Source organism: Nanorana parkeri, unplaced genomic scaffold (assembly GCF_000935625.1).
Source record: "Nanorana parkeri isolate BGI_ZX_2015 unplaced genomic scaffold, ASM93562v1 scaffold34, whole genome shotgun sequence".
Classification (NCBI taxonomy): Eukaryota; Metazoa; Chordata; class Amphibia; order Anura; family Dicroglossidae; genus Nanorana; species Nanorana parkeri.
In genome coordinates, this window is record NW_017306302.1 from 3,142,620 (window position 1) to 3,164,588 (window position 21,969).

General features: G+C 40.4%; 1 protein-coding gene across 1 annotated transcript in view; it reads left to right on the top strand.

Moving 5' to 3' along the window:
* ADAMTS6 (ADAM metallopeptidase with thrombospondin type 1 motif 6) overlaps nt 1-21,969 on the top strand; it is a 231,591-nt gene that overhangs the window by 116,567 nt on the left and 93,055 nt on the right. Inside the window, exons 9-10 of the mRNA XM_018569151.1 lie at nt 6,104-6,250; nt 14,422-14,563. Coding sequence (XP_018424653.1) covers nt 6,104-6,250; nt 14,422-14,563 — 289 coding nt within the window. The remainder of the gene's footprint in view (nt 1-6,103; nt 6,251-14,421; nt 14,564-21,969) is intronic.

Sequence of the window (21,969 nt, forward strand, 5' to 3'; positions counted from 1 at the left end):
TATATAAACTGCTATATGATAAGGTCTGGTGATGAGCGTCACTATTTGGAGCTCAGCAGCCAGTCACTAAGAGCCCTGGAAAGGGTGTCTGTAATATCAAAGAGTCCCTGTCACCAACTTATAAAATTTCAGGTAAAAGCACAGAAAAATCAAGTTTTTTAAATGCTTACTTGCCGTGTTTTTTATTTTCTTCTTTTTATTGACTTCTAATGTGCCTTTGAACTTACAAGAAAATGTGATTACTCCAGGAGAGTCAATTTCCTAGCTAAGCCCCCTCTTTCCTTGGACGTCATAGCCCTCTCCTCTTCTGGGAGTGTCTAATTCCTAATTCCTTGGAACCTGGGTCACAATTAGTGCTGACCCAGCTCCTCCACCCTTCCCCTCAACCTCAACTGTAGCGTGTCAGGGGGTGTGGCTAGCGCACGACTGCTATGGACGTGTAGTCCGTGAGCTCTGCACATTCGGGCCGATCGGCACTCATTTCAGCCGACAGGAGAGCAGCGAGGACAGTACCCAGCACACAGGAAGCCATGTCCTGCAAGCGGAAAGAGGGGAGGCGGCCGAAAAAGCTAGCGGCCTTCTTCAAGGCCTCCGCCACGAGAAATACCAAAGATGGCGGCGGCTTGTCTTCCTCTCCCCGGCTCCGTCTTCACTAGCGCCGGTGTCATCACAGCACCGGCACCTGACCTCAGAATCTGGGGCATCTCCCCCATCAGGAGAGCCTTCCTCACAGGCTTCCTCTGCTGCAGGGAGCCCGGCGAAATCAAAGGCCCGCATGATGATGGGGCATGTCACTGCCACTGAGGTGAGCCAGCTTTCATTGCCATTAGATGATACCAGAGAGCTAGAGGGGGTCGATCAATGGGTTCTCTACCTCTAATCAGCCAGTACTGGGCACTACTCTCAAGGATATGCTCATCTCTTTGCGCAGTGCTATTCATACTGATATGGTCACCCTGGTTCAAGACCTCCGCACTGATGTATCGGCCATAGGGGGCAGGGTGGACCATGTGGAGTGCAAGATGGACGAATTCGCATCCACTATAAATGATATCATTGACTCCCATGAAAACACCAGAGATGAAGTAAGCTGGCTTAAAGCTAAACTGGCGTACCTAGAAGATAGGTCTCGCGGAAATAATATTAAGATCAGGGGCATTTCTGAGACCATCGCACAGCAAGACCTGCGCTCCTATGCTGCCACATTATTCAGAATCCAACTTCCAGATGTACCAAACACGGAATTGATGATTGATAGAATCCACAGGCTCCCGAAACCATTGTTTTTGCCAGAAAAAATACCAAGGGATGTCATTCTTCGGGTGCATTTCTTCAATACTAAAGAGCAAGTGATGGCTAATGCAAGGTCTAATTCTGCTCTCCCTGACCAATATTCGAAACTACAATTCTTCCCAGACCTGTCGCAACTGTGGTGTGTCACTTGTGTGACAGCTCTGAGTCTGCTTGGGCTGCTAACATCATGCCCAAGATGGCAGTGCAAGCAACACAGTCTCAGGGCTTTTGGATGTCTACACAGTGAAGGCTTTTAAAGCTTAATAACATACACAAAATACCTTTAGGATATCTGCCTCTTTGTTTTAAAAATCAATATGGTAATGAGCCTAGCACACGTATTAAATCAGCAATATAAATGCTATACCTTTTGCTGAACTCCAGGAATCACACAAAAAATATCCTTGCAGTAGGATCCCCCTTATTGCAAGAGTTTAATGCTCATTAAGTCTGGAAGTAGAGGAATAAGCTGCAATAGTCACCTTTTCCCTCACTTTTTTGGTGCTTTCCTCTTCTTTTTGATGCTCTGGGTGGTTGGCAGTCCGTCGCTGTCCTCGTGTACATTTTACACTGGGTGTGTAAATCATCATTAAAAAGCTGTATGCATCATTTTCCCTGGAGTTTGGCTTTTCCCACCAATGCAATGTCTCTTCAAAACAGTTACTTTCAAGGCATGCCCACTGTCAAGTTTGCCAGTTCAACTCTCAACTGTACTTTCCAGCCTTCAAATGTCTGGTGTCATAGCTGATCGCATGTGCAGTACCATGGCAACTGCAATCCAAGTAGAGGCTAAGATAGCACCTCCCTAGGGATAGGAGGGTGTAGTCCTGCTTTAAATACAGAGAATATAGCAGGAACAGTCTCTCTGCCACAAAGCTAGTAGTGTGATTGGGTAGCACTCGTAGCTGGTGTACCTGGAAGATATTCAAGGACAAATTCTTGCATAGCCAAAAAAGGCCATGGCCAGGACGACATGGGTGTTATCCAGCCACCAGCACATCATCCTTTTGACAGTCATGCATTCTCATGCATGATTATAGTTTCCAGCTTAGTGCCCTCTCCACCAATGCATTCTGACTGTGTCTGCATTAATGTCACCCTTGCTTTGCCCTTCAGGTTTGTTGGTGGCATTGTGCACTGCGTAGGTTCATGTACACACTCTGAATGCATACACCTACAACCGGTCTGATTATTTCTCTGCAAATTTTCTGGTTGTTACAACACAAACATGTTTTTGATTCTGGTTGTGTTAGAATGGGGACATTCACGTGGACATGACTATGAATCTGTTTTGATATTAACTTTGTATATATATTTCAGATCTTGCTATTGTGATACCAAGGCTAGATAGAGATGGTAGTCGTAAGACCTAACCTTACAAAACCATTGCTCTGTAGAACAACTGTCACACCAACATGCTCTATGATTTCATGCAAATGTTTAGGTTAATTTATTGATTAGACACTCCTATAGCTGGCCTTAAAAAATAGGTGGGGGTATGCCCAGAACAGTTAACTATAGAAGGTAGAGCAATGCAGTTGGGCTATGGCAGAAGAAAGAGGAAGTCTGGCCCCAAAGATATTAGCCACAGTGCGTGATTCCTTCCTGCTGCTCCTAACATGACATAAATATCAGTTTTGAACTCACAAAAAAGGAATTTAAAGAGGGCAAACATATTTATAGAACAAAACAAATATTAATACAAATACAGCAGTCCATACTGTGGCTCACTTTTCCTGAAATATGTTTAATTATATTATAAACTGTATATTTGGGGGTCATTGTAGACCACAAACTGAATGGTAGCTTGCAGTGCCAAGCTGCGGTAAACAAAGTTAGCAGGGTCTTGTCCTGTATTAAGAAGGGGATGTATTGCAGGGACAAGTCTATAATTCTGCCTCTATATAGATCGTTGGTTCAGCCACATGTGGAGTACGCGGTCCAGTTTTGGTCGCCGGTACTGAGAAGGGATGTCCTTGAACTGGAGAGAGTCCAGCGGAGGGCAACAAAACTAATTAGGGGAATGGAGGACCAGAGCTATGAGACAAGGCTTCTGACCTTAAACATGTTTACGCTGGAATTAAGGAGATTAAGGGGGGTTATGATTTTCATGTACAAGATGTTCAATGGTGACAGCAACATTGGCAACAAACTGTTTGAGATTAACTCAATTACAAAGACTAGAGGCCACCACCTAAAGTTGGTGGAGAAAAAATTCCAGCACAATGGGCGAAGAGGGTTCTTTACAGTAAGAGCGGTTAAGGTCTGGAACTCACTGCCATCGGCAGTGATTTCAGCCAAGAGTGTAGATTTGTTCAAGAAACGTTTGGACAATTTCTTGAGGGACCTTAATATCCAGGGATACCAGTATCCCTAAGAATGAGATGATGCGTGGACCTATATGGGTTGGACTTGATGGACGTATGTCTTTATTCAACCCCAAATACTATGTAAATATGTAACTATGTATATTTTATTGGGGTATAGTCTTTTAATGACTCCTTGTCCTTACTAAGGCTTTATTCAAGGTTAAGTTTCTCCCCAGAAAGTTAGGATTGACTGCAAATATTCATTTGTCTGTTATCTTCAAAGCAGCAGACACTAATGTAAACATCCAGAAATCAAAGACATGCCATGAGCTTTATAATGTACACTTCCAGGGTTAGCTGAGAAATGTGAAGTATTCAGGGAAAACATACAACAAAAATGTGATAATTTTGGATCTATAGCTTGTGGGGGTATCATGTCATGTATACTTAGGCCAGGTCAGTGCTCTGGTGAACATAGGGGTCCATCTCCAGTTTGTGGTGTTGCTCCGGCCTCCATTGCATATACGAAAACTTCGATTCACTTCACAGGGAACAAAGGCCATTATGGCATTAGAGTATTGGTAGCAAATGCATTTCTTGAAAACAAATATATAATACAACCATGGCCAATAAACTTTATTTTAAAGAATAGCTATTTAATTTTTCATTAGCTTGTAATCACATCTTAAATCACAATGTAAGCATCATCTTATACTTAAAGAAAACCTTTCAACATATCTTTACATTTCATTCCTAAAAATACTTTACTTCTGTACACCTTGCATTTGAATTACATATCCCTATGTTTATACATCCCTCTTCACCCCTAAAAGAAAAAAAAAAGAAAAAAACTTTAAAGCCCAACTCCAGCCAAAACCTTTCCTTTTAGGCTAAAACCTCTGTCAGGTTTGTAATGCTTTGTTCAGGTAGGTTTCTCCTTACTTCCTGTCTGTTTGATGGTTGCAAGTCTGAACATGAAATGGAGGAAAATCTCCACATTTCATTTCTGTTTTGATGGGTCATAGAACTTATATGGTAATATTGTTTGTTAATTGAACATTTTAATGGGAAACTTATGATATAAAAAATTGAAAATGTTAAAATAGATCATACTTTATATTTGAATTGACCTTAAAGTCTAACTCCAAATAAAACATTTGCTTTTTAAAGTTGTGGAAAGAGTGCTGAAGGGTTAGGACATTCAAAAGCTGGCTACACACTGAGCGAATTTTAGCCAGTTAGTCAAGGCCAAAAAAGACTGCTCCTGCACAACATTCTTCGATTGAAAAATTGAAGGAGCTGGGTGGAAAATTGTTGGTGGAACAGTTACTGCATCCATTCAAATCATTAGTCTCCAGTAGTGCCTGTGGTCTCCCCATTACTGACTAACCATGCCTTGTGCTACACTGTGTCGGATGCAGACATCTTGGTAGAGAAGCAGGGTGTTGTCTTCACATGTCAGAGCTGGCTCTAATGACTGAGGATTTTTTGACTGTTGGGGTATTGATCAAGAAGCAAAGCCTCTTCTAAAATAGATTTACTTTTTGAATGTCAACTTTAAGGCTGGATTCACACCTTTACATTTTTGCTTAATGGGTTCTGCATTGAAATCAATTGAAATGCATCAAACCTGGTCTCAAGGCATGCATGACGATGCACATCATGGTGCATGCAAATGCATCATGAAGTCCAATGGATATCTCACCGCACTCTTTACCAGTGTGCCCCTTGGAGAAGGGTGCTGGAGTGGCTGCGGATGGCTCCGCTTTAATCCAAGAAGATACAGTATGTCACAAGCACACCCCACTCCAAAATCCTCCTAATTGACACATGCACATCAGGTCACAAAGAAGGCAACGTTTCAGGGCCACTCTGGGTCCCTCCATCAGGCTTGGTCATATTGAGCCTGATGATGGGACCCATAGTGGCCCCGAAGTGTTGCCTTCTTTGTGACATGATTTGCATGCATCAATAAACACGATTTTGGACACCATACTTAAGTGTACTGGTGACATACTGTATCTTCTCAAATGCATCATGACATGTGTTAATTAACGTTGATGACGATTTGGCATTCAATACAATGTGCATTGCAAATGTGAGACAATGCATTGATGTGCATTAACATGTTTTGATGCTTTTCTTTGGATTGCAATGAAAACACATCAGGGAAAAATGCATATGTGTGAGTCCAGACGTGTCATGCTGATCCTGATTGATAACTAGCTCTGGAAAATGACTTCACAGCAGTTGTATATACTGTAACAATTATCAACATGTACAGAGAGGTCTAAGGTCAGCTGTCACTGAAACTTTAAGCATAGGTTAGGTTTCAGATTGCGTCTTCATTTGTAAGATACATTCAGTTGTTATTTTTATTTTAAAATTTGCAAAACAAATAATTATATTTGCAGAAGACAGTCAGCAGTGAAGTGTTTATCGGATCTTTAGTGGCCACTCACTTATCTGCACATGTTCTCTTCCTTTCTTGTATGTTCTAGTTTTGGCATGAACCATGATGGAATTGGAAACTCCTGTGGGACCAAAGGTCATGAAGCTGCCAAGTTAATGGCAGCTCACATTACGTCTAACACAAACCCTTTCTCGTGGTCGGCCTGCAGCAGGGAATATATCACCAGCTTTCTAGAGTGAGTACCGTCTGCTTTCTATATCCTTATGTTTGACTGCCATTAACCTGTTGATAATACTTTTTTTCATACTGTTATACATTGCAGTAAATGTACTACATACTCATGTTTTCTACACTAGCTCAGCCAGGCTGTTATTATTAGATCATTCCAATATGTACACATACATGCCACAAGGAAGAAGCAGGGGTTATTCCACCATTTTGCAATAGAAATACCAACTTTTACCATTTGTGCCAGTGACCTACTTGCTTCCATTCTTCATTTAGATCTGAACTCAGAGAGATAAATATACAAATTAAATGCATATATGGAAACTGTTTTCAAAGGGTTTGTATTTCTTTCCATCCAGTCCTGAGATTTGCACAGCTCTCCCCTACCACACAGCACAGCCCCGTCAGTCTGATTTTTCTCTGCTGTAGTTAGGTAATACTTACAGGTCTTTGTCCTTTTCCTAAAGGGGCAGCAGGCTAATGAGCTCATCCCCCTGTCATTCTGCTCTCTCCTCCTTTTAGCACGTGCTTTGTTTTAGAAAAAAAAAGTTATGCTCTTCCTCCTTTACCACTGAAACCTAGGATGTTGGACTCAAATATATAATGTAAATGATATAACTGTCCAGGGACTATGTGCCTGGGTGCTCTGCTCAGTAACATCAATAGATAAATAGAATGTTTTAGAGGCACTCATATTTTTTGAGCAGGAGTGTATGACTAAACAGGAGGAGGTAATTCTGTCCAACGTTTCAGTGTATCACAGTCCATCTTTGTCAAGATATGTATATGTTTCCTATTGAGTTTTGTGGAGTATAAAAAATTAATTTTGCCAATAGTTGCCACAGTTTGAGGCTTAGAAATGGCTATAAGTACACAGACCCAGTGAGGTGTGACACAGAATACAAATTTAACTTTGGGTTTATTTCTTAAGATTTACATGTAATGATTTTTTGGATAATAAGCATTTTTATGGTACTGAAGATGATATGTGAAAATAACGGGAAGTTGACTGAATGTTGGGTGTGCACACAATATTTTTGTGACCAATGCCTTACAAATTCTGATCTTTAAGCTGTCTTGACAGCAGTCAGTCGCAAATGGTGAAAAAATTAAAAGTGTCTTTAATGCTAGGGATACACCGATACTGATACTAGTATTGGTATCGGTGCCGATACCGAGTATTTGGGCGAGTTTATCAGGAAGCCGTGTAATGACGCAGCGCCTGGCTTCCTGATTGGCCGGGAAGCCGGCTCCATGCTCCCTCGTCACTTGTCAGGAAGCCGGGCAGCGCGTCATTACACACTGCCCGGCTTCCTGATTGGCCGGAAGCTGGCCAATCAGGAAGCCGGGCGCCATGTAATGACGCAGCGCCTGGCCAATCAGGAAGCCCGGTGCCGCGTCATTACACGGAGCCCGGCTTCCATGATTGGCCAGCAAACCGACTCCATGCTTTCTCGTCACATAGTGACGAGAAGCATGGGGACGGATTCCTTGCTAATCGGGAAGCCGGGGGGTGAGTCTTTACATGCTGCCCGGCTTCCCAGCTAATCAGGAAGCCAGGTGGCGAGGCATTACACGCCGCCTGGCTTCCTGAATGGGACTTCTGGTACTCGGTATTCGGTATCGGCAAGTACCGAAAAAAATATCGGTGCTCGTATTCGGCACCAAATTACCGGTATCGGTGCATCCCTAGTTAATGCCACCTGTTTCATTTTTTTACTATCCGCTGTGGCCTAGGGGCCACTAAATATGAGATGCCTGCTGTATCTAAATACTCCTAAACATATTGGTCCTCCCATAATCCTGCAAACCACCCTCCTTGCTCCATTTCATATGAGAGCGTCAACAAGCTATAGAGGGGTTCCGACATTGCATTTGGTATGTGGTGGTAGGCTTGCTGATGCTAATCATTAGCATTAACTGTGCATCCCAGATCATGGTGTCTTTTATCACTTTGTTACATTTATAGATTAGAGATTTCTCTGAGGTCTAGGATACTTTTAATTACATGGTAGGAGACTGAAATTTAATTGCTCTTTGATTGCTTCTTATGAATTTTAATTCCCCGTCTACATCACATGAACCAAAATAATATCACATGTATGCACATCTCTGATGTCCCAATGGACTGTACAGACGTGCAACAATGTGGTTTTACAATTGGTGCCTTGTCATAGAATCATTATATTACTCTTCTCCATAATTGTCATCACAGGTTACTGTAAGGTACTACTTCAACTTTCGATGCATATGTGGAAGTTGCCAAATGTTCTTAAGTATAACAGAAGTTACTCACATCTGCTGGGAAGGAAGGAGGTAGAGCAGTGTGGGGATTCAGCAGCTGTTTCTTGGCAGAAAGGACTTTATGAAGGCTCATTGAGATAGCTGTTGCCCATATGTCACCTTTTCTTTAATATCCTTAGATATTTTGTGGTGTGATTGGGATTTTCAAATTTTATGGCAATGGTTAGGATGTTGTTAATGTATACCTAATAAATTGACATATTTTAAAGTTAAACCGATTCAGCCAGGTCTGTGTATTTTGATTTCCATCAGTAATGTTTTGGAACGCTATCCGTATGTCATGGAATTATCTGCTTTGCTGCGGGAAAACCTATAAACGTTTTATTGATGTCCAGATAAGCAGGAAAAATTTAGTACCATCAATATACTGTATGTTGGTTAATTTAATGGTAACTAAAACAATGTACCCTATCTAAATAGTTTTTACATTGTTTTCTAAGGATATATAGGGTTTTAGTGCACTGTTTAATTGAATGAAAATTAAATGTAAATATTAATCATACATTTAAAAAAATATATATTTTCAAATTATTTTAATAACCTTTCTCTCCATCAGGTAGCCTGCCTGGGCCGTTTTCATAGTCTTACCTCCACTTTTCTCATAAGGTAGTTGTACAGTGTATCTAAATATGACTGTGCAGTCCAATAGCCACCAGAGTTTGGCCATGCTGCCCAGTACAGATCTGGCCAGACACACCCCTCTTCCTCCACTACAGCAGAGAAAGGGGTGTTATAAGGCATTTTCAAAAAAAATCAGCTAAAAATCATGACATGCAGATATACAGAACTATTAAGAAAAAAAGGTATGATTTACCTTTACATTGTAATTGGTCTGTATGACAGCAATGTGATAATGTATGCAGGGCAAGAGATCTTGGGGTTTAAAAATGACAGAAGCTACTTTCAGTAGTCACTTTGGTTCTTTTGGCAGCTCCTGTTTTCTACAAAAAGTCTCACTGAACAAATCGTCAGTTTCTCTTGTACCCTGGGGGGCATAGTGTATATAGCACTTTGTCCCAATTTCATGGATGGTGAGCTGGCATGGTCATAGGCATGCCCCCTATCCCTACTACTGTCTGACTATGGTGCTCACAAGTTGATGAATAGCTAATTAGGGGGCATATCAGCACAGGTAACAGCTTTAACAGCTGATTTGTGTTTTTTATCATAAAAGTTTTGTTTTTGGGAATTATTTTAATAAATTTAAAAAATGTAGCTAATTAGGGGGCATATCAGCACAGGTAACAGCTTTAACAGCTGATTTGTGTTTTTTATCATAAAAGTTTTGTTTTTGGGAATTATTTTCATAAATTAAAAAAAATGTATTAAAAAATTAATTTGCCTGATGATAATACTTTATATGTTTATTTAGCAGCTAATTCCAGATTAGTCATTTAGTCTTTTTTATGTTTGTAAGGCCGGAAATCATTACAGTGTAACTTCTCAATCTTCTATTTCTATAACATTTATTGTAGGTTTAACACTGCTCCCGTTGATGGGGGCTGAGGAGATTACTTTCATCAGTTGCCTGGCATAAGCATAAGTATTATATTGTCTAATTGTCAGTAGAATATTGTGGCATGTGTACAGGAAGCACAGGTTTTTTTTTTAAGTGTATCTAAAACCAAATTTACTTTTTTTTATTTTGGATAAAGTAGGGAAGGGTTAGAACACCTGTCACGTTTTTATTGCTGTCTGTGTCCTCACTAGGATGCTTAACCCTCTCTGTTTGTTCTGAAGACCATTGAAACCGTGACTGAAAGTAAGGGGGGGGCCCAGATTTTTTTTTTCTGACCATAATAAAGGAATAAAGAAAATACAGAATGTACCATAAAAACCATTAAACACTACCTTAAAAGTAAACCGGTCTCAGGGCTTATTCAAACTTGTCCTTTTGATACATGCAAAAATGCATGTTAAATAGAAATCCCATTCTTTCCTATGTGGCTGGTTCACATCTATGGGCTGCAGTTAAGTGTTGAAAGACAGGGGTAAATTCTATGGGCCCATTCATACTTAGACATGTGTGTCACCATGCAGGCTGCATGCACATGGAACAGTGTAAATTCAGCATCAAACTTGTGCTATTCAAGCCAAGCAGATGTTGAAAAAATGCATAAACGGGTGAAAACTGCATGTTACCGTAATCAGTAGATCCGTATAAAATATAGACAGCTGACGTTACAGGCAGATCTTGACTTTTACAGTAACGATCAAACATGGCACTGGCTCCCACACCTCTTTATTGCCCATAAGGTCACCCATCTATTACAAGAGCTATACAAAAGCTTTGAGGGCTGGGAAAGAAAAGGAGCAGGCAATATTCACAAAAGTTAAAGTTTGCATATAACTTCAGTTGCCTGTATTTCTGGATTTACTTATTATTTCGGCCTGTTTTTGTATTCAAGGATACTCATGATTAAATATATTTACATCATGTTCTCACTTTTAAGGGGAGTTTACCTATGATTCCACTAACAGGAATAAAAGGACAGAAGTGATTTCCACAAAGGAACAATAAATAGTGTGATCATTATCTGGTCATACTGGTGTCCAGCCCTATGAATGACGAAAATCTCGGAAAAGAGCTGAATATTTTTTGTATTCTTGTTCCATTGACTACATAAAGAAACTGACTTATGTGGTTCTTTGAGAATCTTTGTGTCTTTGCTGAAAATGATTAATATGCCAAAAATATAGTTGACTGAAGGGCAAAGCCTGATTAATTTGCTGGCTGATGATCCTAAAATGCAGAAAGTAGCTTGTTCTGTAAGATTTATTTTGGCAAAAGCCATGGTATCAGGAGGAAAATGCGAGTTTATGTGGAAACATTTTTGGAGACCATTTCTTTTTAAACACAGTGAACTAAGCATTTGTGATTCACTGGATTTTGAAATATTGTGACTTGTTTTGGGAATTTTTGTTGTAATTATTATTTTAAATGGATACTCGGGCAGTGAGTGTTCATGCCTTGTTCCAAAAAATGACTTAGCTGTAGATGTTGAGTCTACGTTTTCCTGGTCTAGACAGAAGTGTATCTCCTGTGCATTTTTTTGGCCATTAATGAGTGACAAGGCACAAGAAAACCTACCACAAATTTTGGAATCTGCTCAACAATGTTTCTGACTTGGCATTTAGCTTGTGCCAGCGTAGGTGTTTATTTTGAAGTCTTCAAATGGAAAAAATAGCAAAGAAACTTGTAGAAAATTGCTTTCAGTTTGGTAAAATTATGTTAAATTTGTGGAACATCAGATGCATACACCACTTCTGATCTTTAGACATGTTAACTCAAAACAGCACCTGCAGTGCAGTTTGGGCATCTCACTATACATTGCTGAGTCCCCAAGTGGCATTCTGGGGTGCAATGGAGATGTTCTTCAGCATTGACTTCAGTGTTGGTGCCCCCTTGAAATGGTTTAAAGAAGTGAAAAGCACTGGTCTCTACCTATTGGTGCTCAACTTTCAAAGGCTAGTTTCTTAATTGCTGATTAGCGTCAGGTTTGCTTTAGGTGAGGACATTTTTTAACAAATAACTGCTTTTTTAAGTATATATTAACCAGTACTTGTCTGATAGCTCATGTTTGAGTTAAGGTGAACATGGATAGGCTGTATCCAGATGTTTCTCTGACTTTCCCAAATACCTAAACAAAGGTGTCACTCTCTTGCAAATGGATCCTCAATGGATTCTTCTTAACTTTACATTAAGAAGAATCCATTGAGGAAGAGTAACATCATGGTTTGAGCTAATAATGGACCGCCAGTTGTGATGGACTCCCAAAACATATATTCATCCAACATGAATTATCTTGCCAGAAACAGGAGGCAGTCCAATGCACATCTCAGTTCAGCAGTTAAGTTCAGCAGGCAGGTGTATGTAATATACAGCACATCCTGCACAGTGCAGTAGTCAGGAGTATGTAATGTACAGGATAGCCTACAGAGTGCAGTGGTCAGGAGTATGTCTGGGGAATGCACTGTGCAAAGTGGTGATTGTAGTGCTCTCTTAGGGCTCAGTCACACTAGATGCAGTGCGTTCCGGCCCGATTTTGTCCGGAATGCACTGCCTCGCATTGCAGCAGACTCACTTTTATAGTGGGGTAGGAGGGGGCGTGGTGGGCCATTCAAGTGAATGGTACCGTAGCCACGCCCTCCGGCCGCAATGCCATCCACCGCACGGGATCACAAGGCACATTGTGCCTGCGGTCCGATCCTGTGTGGTGCAATCAAAATAGTGCTTGTAGCCTTTTGATCGCACCGCACAGGTTTGGACCGCAGGTTTGGACCGGCGGATAGCATTGCGGCCGGAGGGAGTGGCTACGGCGCCATTAACTTGAATGGCCCAAAACGCCCCCTCCTACCCCACTAAAAAGTGAGCCGGCCGCAATGCGAGGAAGTGCGTTCCGGCCAAAATCGGCACGGAACGCACTGCATCTAGTGTGACTGAGCCCTTAGAGTCGTTGTCAGTAGAAAAGTGCCCCTTGCATTGGTGTTCAGTATAACAACCCTTAAGTTGGTGTAAGTGTAATGCATCCTTATAATAGTGGTCAGTGATGCAATGCCTGTTACATTGTTGGTCGGTGGTAAAGTGATCCCTTACATTGGTGTTCAGTGGTGAAGTGCCCCTTTACGGAAGCGGTCAGTGGTGTAGGACTGTTGGTGTGAGAGCTCGAAGCCCATGTTCTGGGCTTCCAGCTCTCTTCTGCTACACTGAGTAACTTCAACACTGGAGCGTTGCGGCAATTTTATGTGGGAAATCAGTCCATTGGGAAATACCTTCATCCTGCTTGGCTCTCGTTACACAGGTAAACATTCCCAAGGTATTGTCCATAAATAGCCCTAGTGGGATAATTTTGGTTTAATCCACAACCTGGAAGTATTTACATCTGCGGACTATTTTGGAAATGGTAGCACAGTGACTGGAAAGGGACACAACTCTATCAAGTTGAATGTGTTTTAATTCTGCTACCAATCTCATACTGTTGATCCATAAGAAGGTAAATCATAAACCCCAGTGAAGAAGCTGAACACAGGGGAAAATGTCCTAGCCTGAACCCATACATTTGAATTCAATTGCATGAACAAATCAATATATTGACTTAACCCAACGTAACCACATTTACTTACAGCATATGCGATTTTTTACTAAGAACGACATGTATTGCAACTGTGAATATACTTTTAATATACTTTTATAATTATAACCACCAAAGTCTGACAGGAGCAGCGAGATGTGGAATAACCTCATCCTTCTGATCGTCCTTTACTGTCTAACCAACAGTCTGGGGCAAACTGGTGGCCAAGCTATACTACTATAACTGTAGTGAAAACAAATGTTGTCACGGACATGGCTTGACTGTCTGGCGAGAATGTCAAGATCACGTATTTTTATGCAGGCAAGACGGTTCACATGTATTTAAAGTTAGTATTTACCACTTGTAAATTAAAGTACAAACAACTTACTTTCTAATTGTTAATTACATTAGAATCGGAACCTGCCACTGCAGTGTTTTCTCTTCAGATGAATCCTTTCCTTTTATTTGTTTGGCTTTGTTTCTTCCTGTAGGTGATGATTTCATCATTAGTGTGTCCAGGCTTCCTGCAAATAAGATGAGTAGTCTGTTAGGCAATAACCAACATTGACATGTCACATACCAGCTAAATCATGAGCAGCCTGCCTTACAAAGATCAATTTTACCATAATGTTTATAAAATTATCCTGGTTTTGTAACTGCAATGGTTAAAGATGTGTTTTGTATCGTGCTTCAATATGTCATGATAGCTGGAACATGGTTTTATATGAGTTGCCAGCAATTAATAATGGCAGGGTAGTTTATTTGCAGACTACATGTCTTAATTTTGCTCTGTGTTAACCAGTTCAGGCCGTGGAACATGCCTCGATAATGAACCTCCAAAGCGTGACTTTGTCTACCCGGCAGTGGCTCCAGGTCAGGTGTATGATGCCGATGAGCAGTGCCGTTTTCAGTATGGAGCAACATCACGCCAATGTAAATATGGGGTAAGAAGTTGTCGTCTTTAAGTTAATAAAACTTTGTTTTATTTTTATGATGATTTTTTTTTCCACGTCCCAATGCTAAGTTAACAATACCATCATAAAGTGTGGAACTGCTACATTTTTTTCTTGAATTATTATTTAGTAGTTAGCATGAATATTCAGAATATAAGAATGCCATCAGCAATGAGAGTTTAACTTGAAAGGCAGCCAGGAATAGAATATGTAGAAATCAGAAGATCTCGCTGCACTCCTTACCGAAGAAGAAAGACCCATACGGATGGGTGGGTGCCCTGTAGTGACCACGGATGGCACCGGGAGAAGATCAGAAAGAAAATAACGTCACCAGCACTCCAAAGTATAATCAAGCAATACTCCATTTATTGGTACATTGCCATTCAAACACTAGCAGAGGATCGCACTGTAGGGGCGTGGCTATGGTGCCATTGAGATCAATGCACCGCAATGCCCCCCTCCCCCTTAACCAGAAAGCTGGCCAGAATGCGATTCAGTGTGTTCCTGAGCCTGACCGCTCTGGAACACACTGTTTATTGTGTGAACCGGCCCTAAAGGTTGTGCAATAAAATATAAGGTTAAGGGTCCCATCTTTTTGTCTATGCCATTTTTATGAGTTTTAAAATATTCTGTTGAATCAAAAATCAGAAGCAAAATCTGATTCATATTAGGTAAGGAATAAACAATGATGGATGCCAATTACTTCTTACAGTTGCAGGTTATTTCAGAGAAAATTGTGGGTTCTTCTTCTTTCCTGGAAGGGTACCAACAAATGTGTCCACATCTGTATCTGTAAATGTAACACTGGCACCTTACTTGGCATGCATGCACGTGACTGGAAAAATATTTGATACTTAAGCCACTTTAAATTGGCTCAGAGGACACAGCCTACCTTCTACACCCGATGTCCTATTTCTATTGCCATTCAAACACTAGCATTTGAATGTCAATGTACCAATAAATGGAGTATTGCTTGATTATACTTTGGAGTGCTGGTGACGTTATTTTCTTTAGGAATAGAAATAGGACATCAGGTGTAGAAAATGGACATCATAATACAAGTCTTTGAGAAGGTAGGCTGTGTCCTCTGAGCCAATTTAAAGTGGCTTAAGTATCAAATATTTTTCCAGTCACGTGCATGCATGCCAAGTAAGGTGCCAGTGTTACATTTACAGATACAGATGTGGACACATTTGTTGGTACCCTTCCAGGAAAGAAGAAGAACCCACAATTTTCTCTGAAATAACCTGCAACTGTAAGAAGTAATTGGCATCCATCATTGTTTATTCCTTACCTAATATGAATCAGATTTTGCTTCTGATTTTTGATTCAACAGAATATTTTAAAACTCATAAAAATGGCATAGACAAAAAGATGGGACCCTTAACCTTATATTTTATTGCACAACCTTTAGGGCCGGTTCACACAATAAACAGTGTGTTCCAGAGCGGTCAGGCTCAGGAACACACTGAATCGCATTCTGGCCAGCTTTCTGGTTAAGGGGGAGGGGGGCATTGCGGTGCATTGATCTCAATGGCACCATAGCCACGCCCCTACAGTGCGATCCTCCGCACCAGAACGCATGGCACACCAGTACCTGCATTCGGGTCCACTGCGATCGGCAAAAATAGTACTTGCAACATTTTTGCAGATAGCACTGGACCAGAACGCTGGCACCGTCATGCCCCTTCCCGCCCCTGGATGCAGGAAGCTGGCAGGAATGCGATTCAGTGCGTTCCAGAGCCTGACCACTCTGGAAAACACTGTTTATGGTGTGAACCGGCCCTTTGAGGCAATTACTGCAAACAAGTGATTTCTGTAGCTCTCAATGAGTATTCTGCACATACGAACAGGCGGTTTGGTCCACTCTTCTTAAAAAACTGCTCCAGTTGTTTGAGGTTTGAAGGGTGCCTTCTCCAGACTGCATGTTTCAGCTCTTTTCATAGATGTTTGATAGGATTCAGGCCAGGGCACATAGAAGAATAATCCAATTCTTTGTTCTTAGCCATTCTTGGTGCTTTTAGCTGTGTGTTTTTGGGTCATTATCCTGTTGGAGGACTCATGACCTACGGCTGAGACAGAGCTTTCTGACACTGGGCCGTATGTTTCACATCAGATATCTGCCATAGTCTGCCATTTTTGCTATCCTTCTGTTCAGTCTGGGGTTCATTTTCCTCATGCAGCCATGTCCAGGGAGGTTGGTTGCACTCGACTGGACCTTAAAGTGCAACTGAAACCAAAACTGTTTTTTTGTTTTGGATAGAGTGGAGAGGGATTAGAACACCTGTCAAGTTTTTATTGCTGCCTATGTCTCCTGTAGGGAGATTTACTCTCTCTATATGTCTCTATATCTGGCTTGTGTTCTGATTTAAACATCTTAATAATACATGCACCTGTATTCACAGAAATATCAAGCTGCTTCAGATGATCTTATAACCTTTACGTTTGACATGCCAGTCCATAATTTTCATTTTGAGTGACTACTTTTCTCCATTTGAATAGGCTAACTGACTGATTTCAAGATTGAAGACATGTGATACTAATTGCAGAAAATATCTCTATGATCCAATTATTTATAATCTTTTCTAGGGGTACCAACATATCTGTCCAGGCCATTTTATAATATCTTTGTACAATAACCAATAGTTTATAACGTTTGACACTTTCTTTGGTTTACTCTATGACATACCAAAGGTATACAGGTAAACCTGAGACAAATGCTTATATTTTCATCACTTTTCAGAAGGAATTAATTGTTCCACTGAGCTGTAAGGGCACCTAGAAAATTTTCCACATCTGTATTTGTTACAAGTCACAGAAATCACAGTACTGACTATGTCTTCATCTGCTTTTTTGCTCCAGAAGGATGGAGCCATCTTTGTTCAGGTTTCATCCAGGGTCAGCATCCATGTTGGATCTCCCTAGGCCAAAATGCTGGCTGTCCTATTATTCAGGATTTATATAGCCCTAACAGTTTGTGCAGCGCTTTACAATATAAGGAAGACATTACATTTACAATACAATTCAAGACAAGATGGTTAGGTGGGCCCTGTCTGTGAGAGCTTGTGTTCACAAATGTCTGACATAGATCAAGCCCTTCTGCAGCTTCTTATCTTGTGAACTAATTGAAAGTTACATTGTTGCAGTCTGATTACTGAGGGAGAAAAATGCTCCCTGTTGCCTGCAACAGACAGGCATAATCTCAGCCTAGTCAAAGTCAGTGGGTTTTTTTGTATGATAAAAGGTGGAATTTTTTTTTTACATTTATGCTGTTGCTGTACATTGTTACATGTCAGGATTTGTTTTCATGGAGACATGTCAGGATTTTTTTTACTGAGTGGTTCACTTTAATTTGAAGCATTAGATAGGTGCTGAGGGGCAGCATCAGAGTTTAGATCAGCTGATCCTCCCTTTAGCAGATATCATTTGACCAAGTTACATAGTTACATAGTTACATAGTTAGTCAGGTCGAAAAAAGACACAAGTGCATCGAGTTCAACCTAGAGAAAAAAAAAGCCTAAACAGAACACTATGCCCACAGTTACCCATTGTTGATCCAGAGGAAAGCAAAAAAAAACCCTATAAAGCATGGTTCAATTTGCTCCAAGTGGGGGAAAAAAAATTCCTTCCTGATCCCATAAGGCAATCAGATATTCCCTGGATCAACAATCTCTGATGCCTAATATACCTATAATAACTCAATATCCAGTAATATTCTGTGCATTTAGGAATACATCCAAATATTTTTTTAAACAATTTACCGAGCTAGCTAGAACTAGCTCCTGGGGGAGTCGATTCCACATTTTCACAGCTCTAACTGTGAAGTACCAAGGGCCTTTGGTTATGTGAATAGCACTAAAGCAGCACTTCCAGTAGAAAGATATTTCAGCACTTCAGTTACTTTTCGCTTATCCACAGGTTTAAAGCAAAGCAGTCAGAAATTGCAGCACAAACAGTTCCTATTAGCAAATACCGAAAGGTAGCCATAAATTCTAAATATACTAAAAATACTAAATATTGTTTACATGAAATACATCTTTGAAGACGATTTTCTGAACATTCAATTTAATTCTATTTTTAGTTGTACCAATCTTATTTGAAGCTTGCCCCCATCACAAATTCACAATGAGTATTTCATTAAATTGAGGCCTGCAAAAGGGAAGTTAGTGAAAACTCATTGTAGACAGATGTGTGAGGGTTTTTTTTTATTAAGATCATAATTGGAGTTTATTCCATATAAGAACCACAGCCTCTCCTAAGCACCCACCGCTTAACTCAGCATTCAAATCTATAATTGATGTTGACATTTGCTCGCTGTGTTTCAAAGAAAATTAATTTTCCGTGTCACTGAAGTTAAAATATTCATGAATTTTCATTATCTTCAAACAAAATGTTTAATTTCCTTACAATACTTGGAAAAGAGGCATTGTCATTAGTGGGGAGATCAGGACAAAAAGATGAACTTTTTAGGTGTGTATTTCTCGTCTGCATACATGGCTTCATCCTCTCCCACCTTTTTTTTTTTATAGTTTCCAGATGTTCCAATTACATTAAGATCAGGTTTCCTTTTTAATTGGTAATATGATTTGGAATAATAAAGACTTAGGATCAGGTTTTCATAACAAATGCTTTCACAGGCAAGTGAGAAGACTCTTTTTTTCTTTTTAATTGTTTCCTGTAAAATCGTCGAGGTTTCCTCACGTGGGGGAAAAGGTTCCTTTTATTCTTTGTGACCAACTCAATGTCCATTTACAGCTTAAAGGCCAACTCCAGCCTAAATGGCATCAATGAGGACACACACTGGAATAAAATCTTAAAAAATTAGTACCTGCCCCAACTCTATCCAATACGGAAAAAACGTTTTTGCTGGTTCAAGTAAACCTGACACCATTTGTGAATATTGACATTTAAGCTCCAACTCCATTTATCTATGTGGTGATAGGAGGATAGGACATATGGACGCTTAACTTTGATGGAACAAACTGCCTTGTGATAATGCAGACCTAAAGAATACCTAAGCTAATGGCATTCTCTACCAGTTCTATGATGGCTGGATGTGGTGGCTGCATTACATTTTCTGCAAGTACAGAAAAATACCTGTTGATCTTGGCAGAAATCATGAGTTGTTGTATCTTCCTTTGTGCCGAAATGAAATCTCAGACATGTTATCAGCTTTCCTAGCTATCTTCTGTGAACCCCAAAACCCCTCCTCCCTATGTAATGGAGATAAGGACAGGAGGAGGTGCTTGTAGTCCAAATCAGGAGAGTAGCCTAGGGTGACAACATTCTCCACAGATACAGTACAGAGAGAAAGACAGCAAGTGTGTTACTGACAGGACCATCAGGTAAAAAAGAAAGCTAATGCAGCCACCACATCTAAGGACTACAATATACACTTTGGGTAATTTTTCAGTATTTTAGAAATAATAGTAAATTTTATTTCTGCCATTGTATACCCACTTAGTTTCTTCTCAGAATACCAGCACAGGTTTTAGCTTACTCTCCTTCGGACAAAATTGAGGTGCATCCATAGTTTCTCTCCTCCCCACTGTGCACTGCTCTGTGTCCCCTACGACACAGTGCAGCATTCAGCGGGGAAGAGAGAAACTGTCAGAAAGCCGAGCAGTGCGGGGTAGGAGAACTATGTGAGCGGCAATATCACAGGAGGCTGAGCTCTCCTCCCGCAACGACCCGTTCAGCCTCCTGTGACAGATCAAGAGAGTGGTGGTGTGGGGGCGTGGACAGCTGTCACAGGTGGCCGGTGGTGCGGGGGGCAGGAGTCAGCAGTCAAATGAGACCGAGCTCTCCTTCCCGCACCGTCTGTTCAGCTTCCTGTGATAAGCGAGTTCAGGATGGAGAGTGGGTACAATCAGTCAGCAAATCAGTGATCACTGAGTGTTTGTAAATAATTGAGGACATTGTATGTTTACTGTGTCCCCAGTTATAATTGAACAGGAAGTGCTCTACAGCACTTCTTGTTCATTCATGATTGTGGACATAGTAAACATACTATCTCCATAAGTTATGAATGAACCGGAACACTCAATATAGAGGCTTCCTGTTCATTCATAACAGAGGCTGCAGAAAAAGAGATTGTGTCCTCAATCTCTTTTTCTATTTTAAAATGGAAATATCAGAGGTCTGTTTAGATCTCTGATATTTCCCAGAGCCCCCATCAGTAAAGTTAAAAATAACAATATTTTATACAACAATAAAAATAAATAAATAAATAAAATATTAAAAAATAAAATGTGTACCAAAAAAATGTTTAATTTTTTTTAAAAAGGTTAGAAAATTATTTTCAGTTTCTGTTTTGGCTGACAATTTTTTCATTTGTGGTTTCGGTCAGAAAATTTAATTTCGGTGCACCTCTACTTGAAATGCTCATCTTGTAATGTGTTTAAAGTGAACTATAGTGTTATCAATGTTCTTTTAGACAGGTAAAAAAGAACAACTCGATATAAACAATCATTAATATGCATGAATGCTTTAGAAACCTTTGTTTTATGTACAGTTTGTAATTATATATGTACATTGGTATAGCCATTTTGTTTATTGCACATTCAGACTCTGCTTCGCGATTTGTAGTGCTACATAATGGTTTTGCTCATTTGACTCATTGAAAACAATGTACTCCTCCTTTTTAAATCGGATATTTCAAAATCTGTTAATCAGTTACTCTTATCTACCCCTCGTCTGGTATTGGTTTTTAAATCTCTACATTTGTATACATTTACCAAAATTTGAGAGTGCTAGCATGTATTCACTATAAACATTCTACACAGTGGGATTAAAATTCAGAATGATCTTGTTGAAAGAACACCATCTTTTCCCTTAAAAGTGGGTCTATAATAAAAAGTTTTTTTTACAGCTAGGTTGACAGGATGGATATAATAGTCTGAAATAGTCTTCCTGGAGAATATGCTGCTCCAGGCATCTTCCAGTGTTGGTAACTGGCTCATCCTCTCCTAAGTAGAGCCCTTTGGTTGTACTATTTGTCTAACTTAGCAAAACTGTTAATATAGCTTTATGTATAGGTTTACTTTAAAGTGACCCTGTCACCACAAGGTCACTTATAAAAGAAGTCCAGCCCTGTAAAAGAAGCCCATCTTTACTTACCATTCTGGCTGCCTGTGCATTCAAATGCTGCTGTTTCCTTCTCCCTGGCCAGTGCAGGTATTCAACCTTTCCATGTGGGTCAAATACCTGTTCCCTTTCTGTACGCAGTGTTTCCTTCTGCCAGCTCATATGTCCTGTAGTGATATACAAGCAGGAAGGAGTCAACCACTGCAAGCTGAAGCAGATATACTTACACGGTTAACCTGGCCATGCACTTTGCACAGTGGGTGCCACTTATGACACCCTTCCGGCCAGCATCCCTTGATCAAATGATCGAA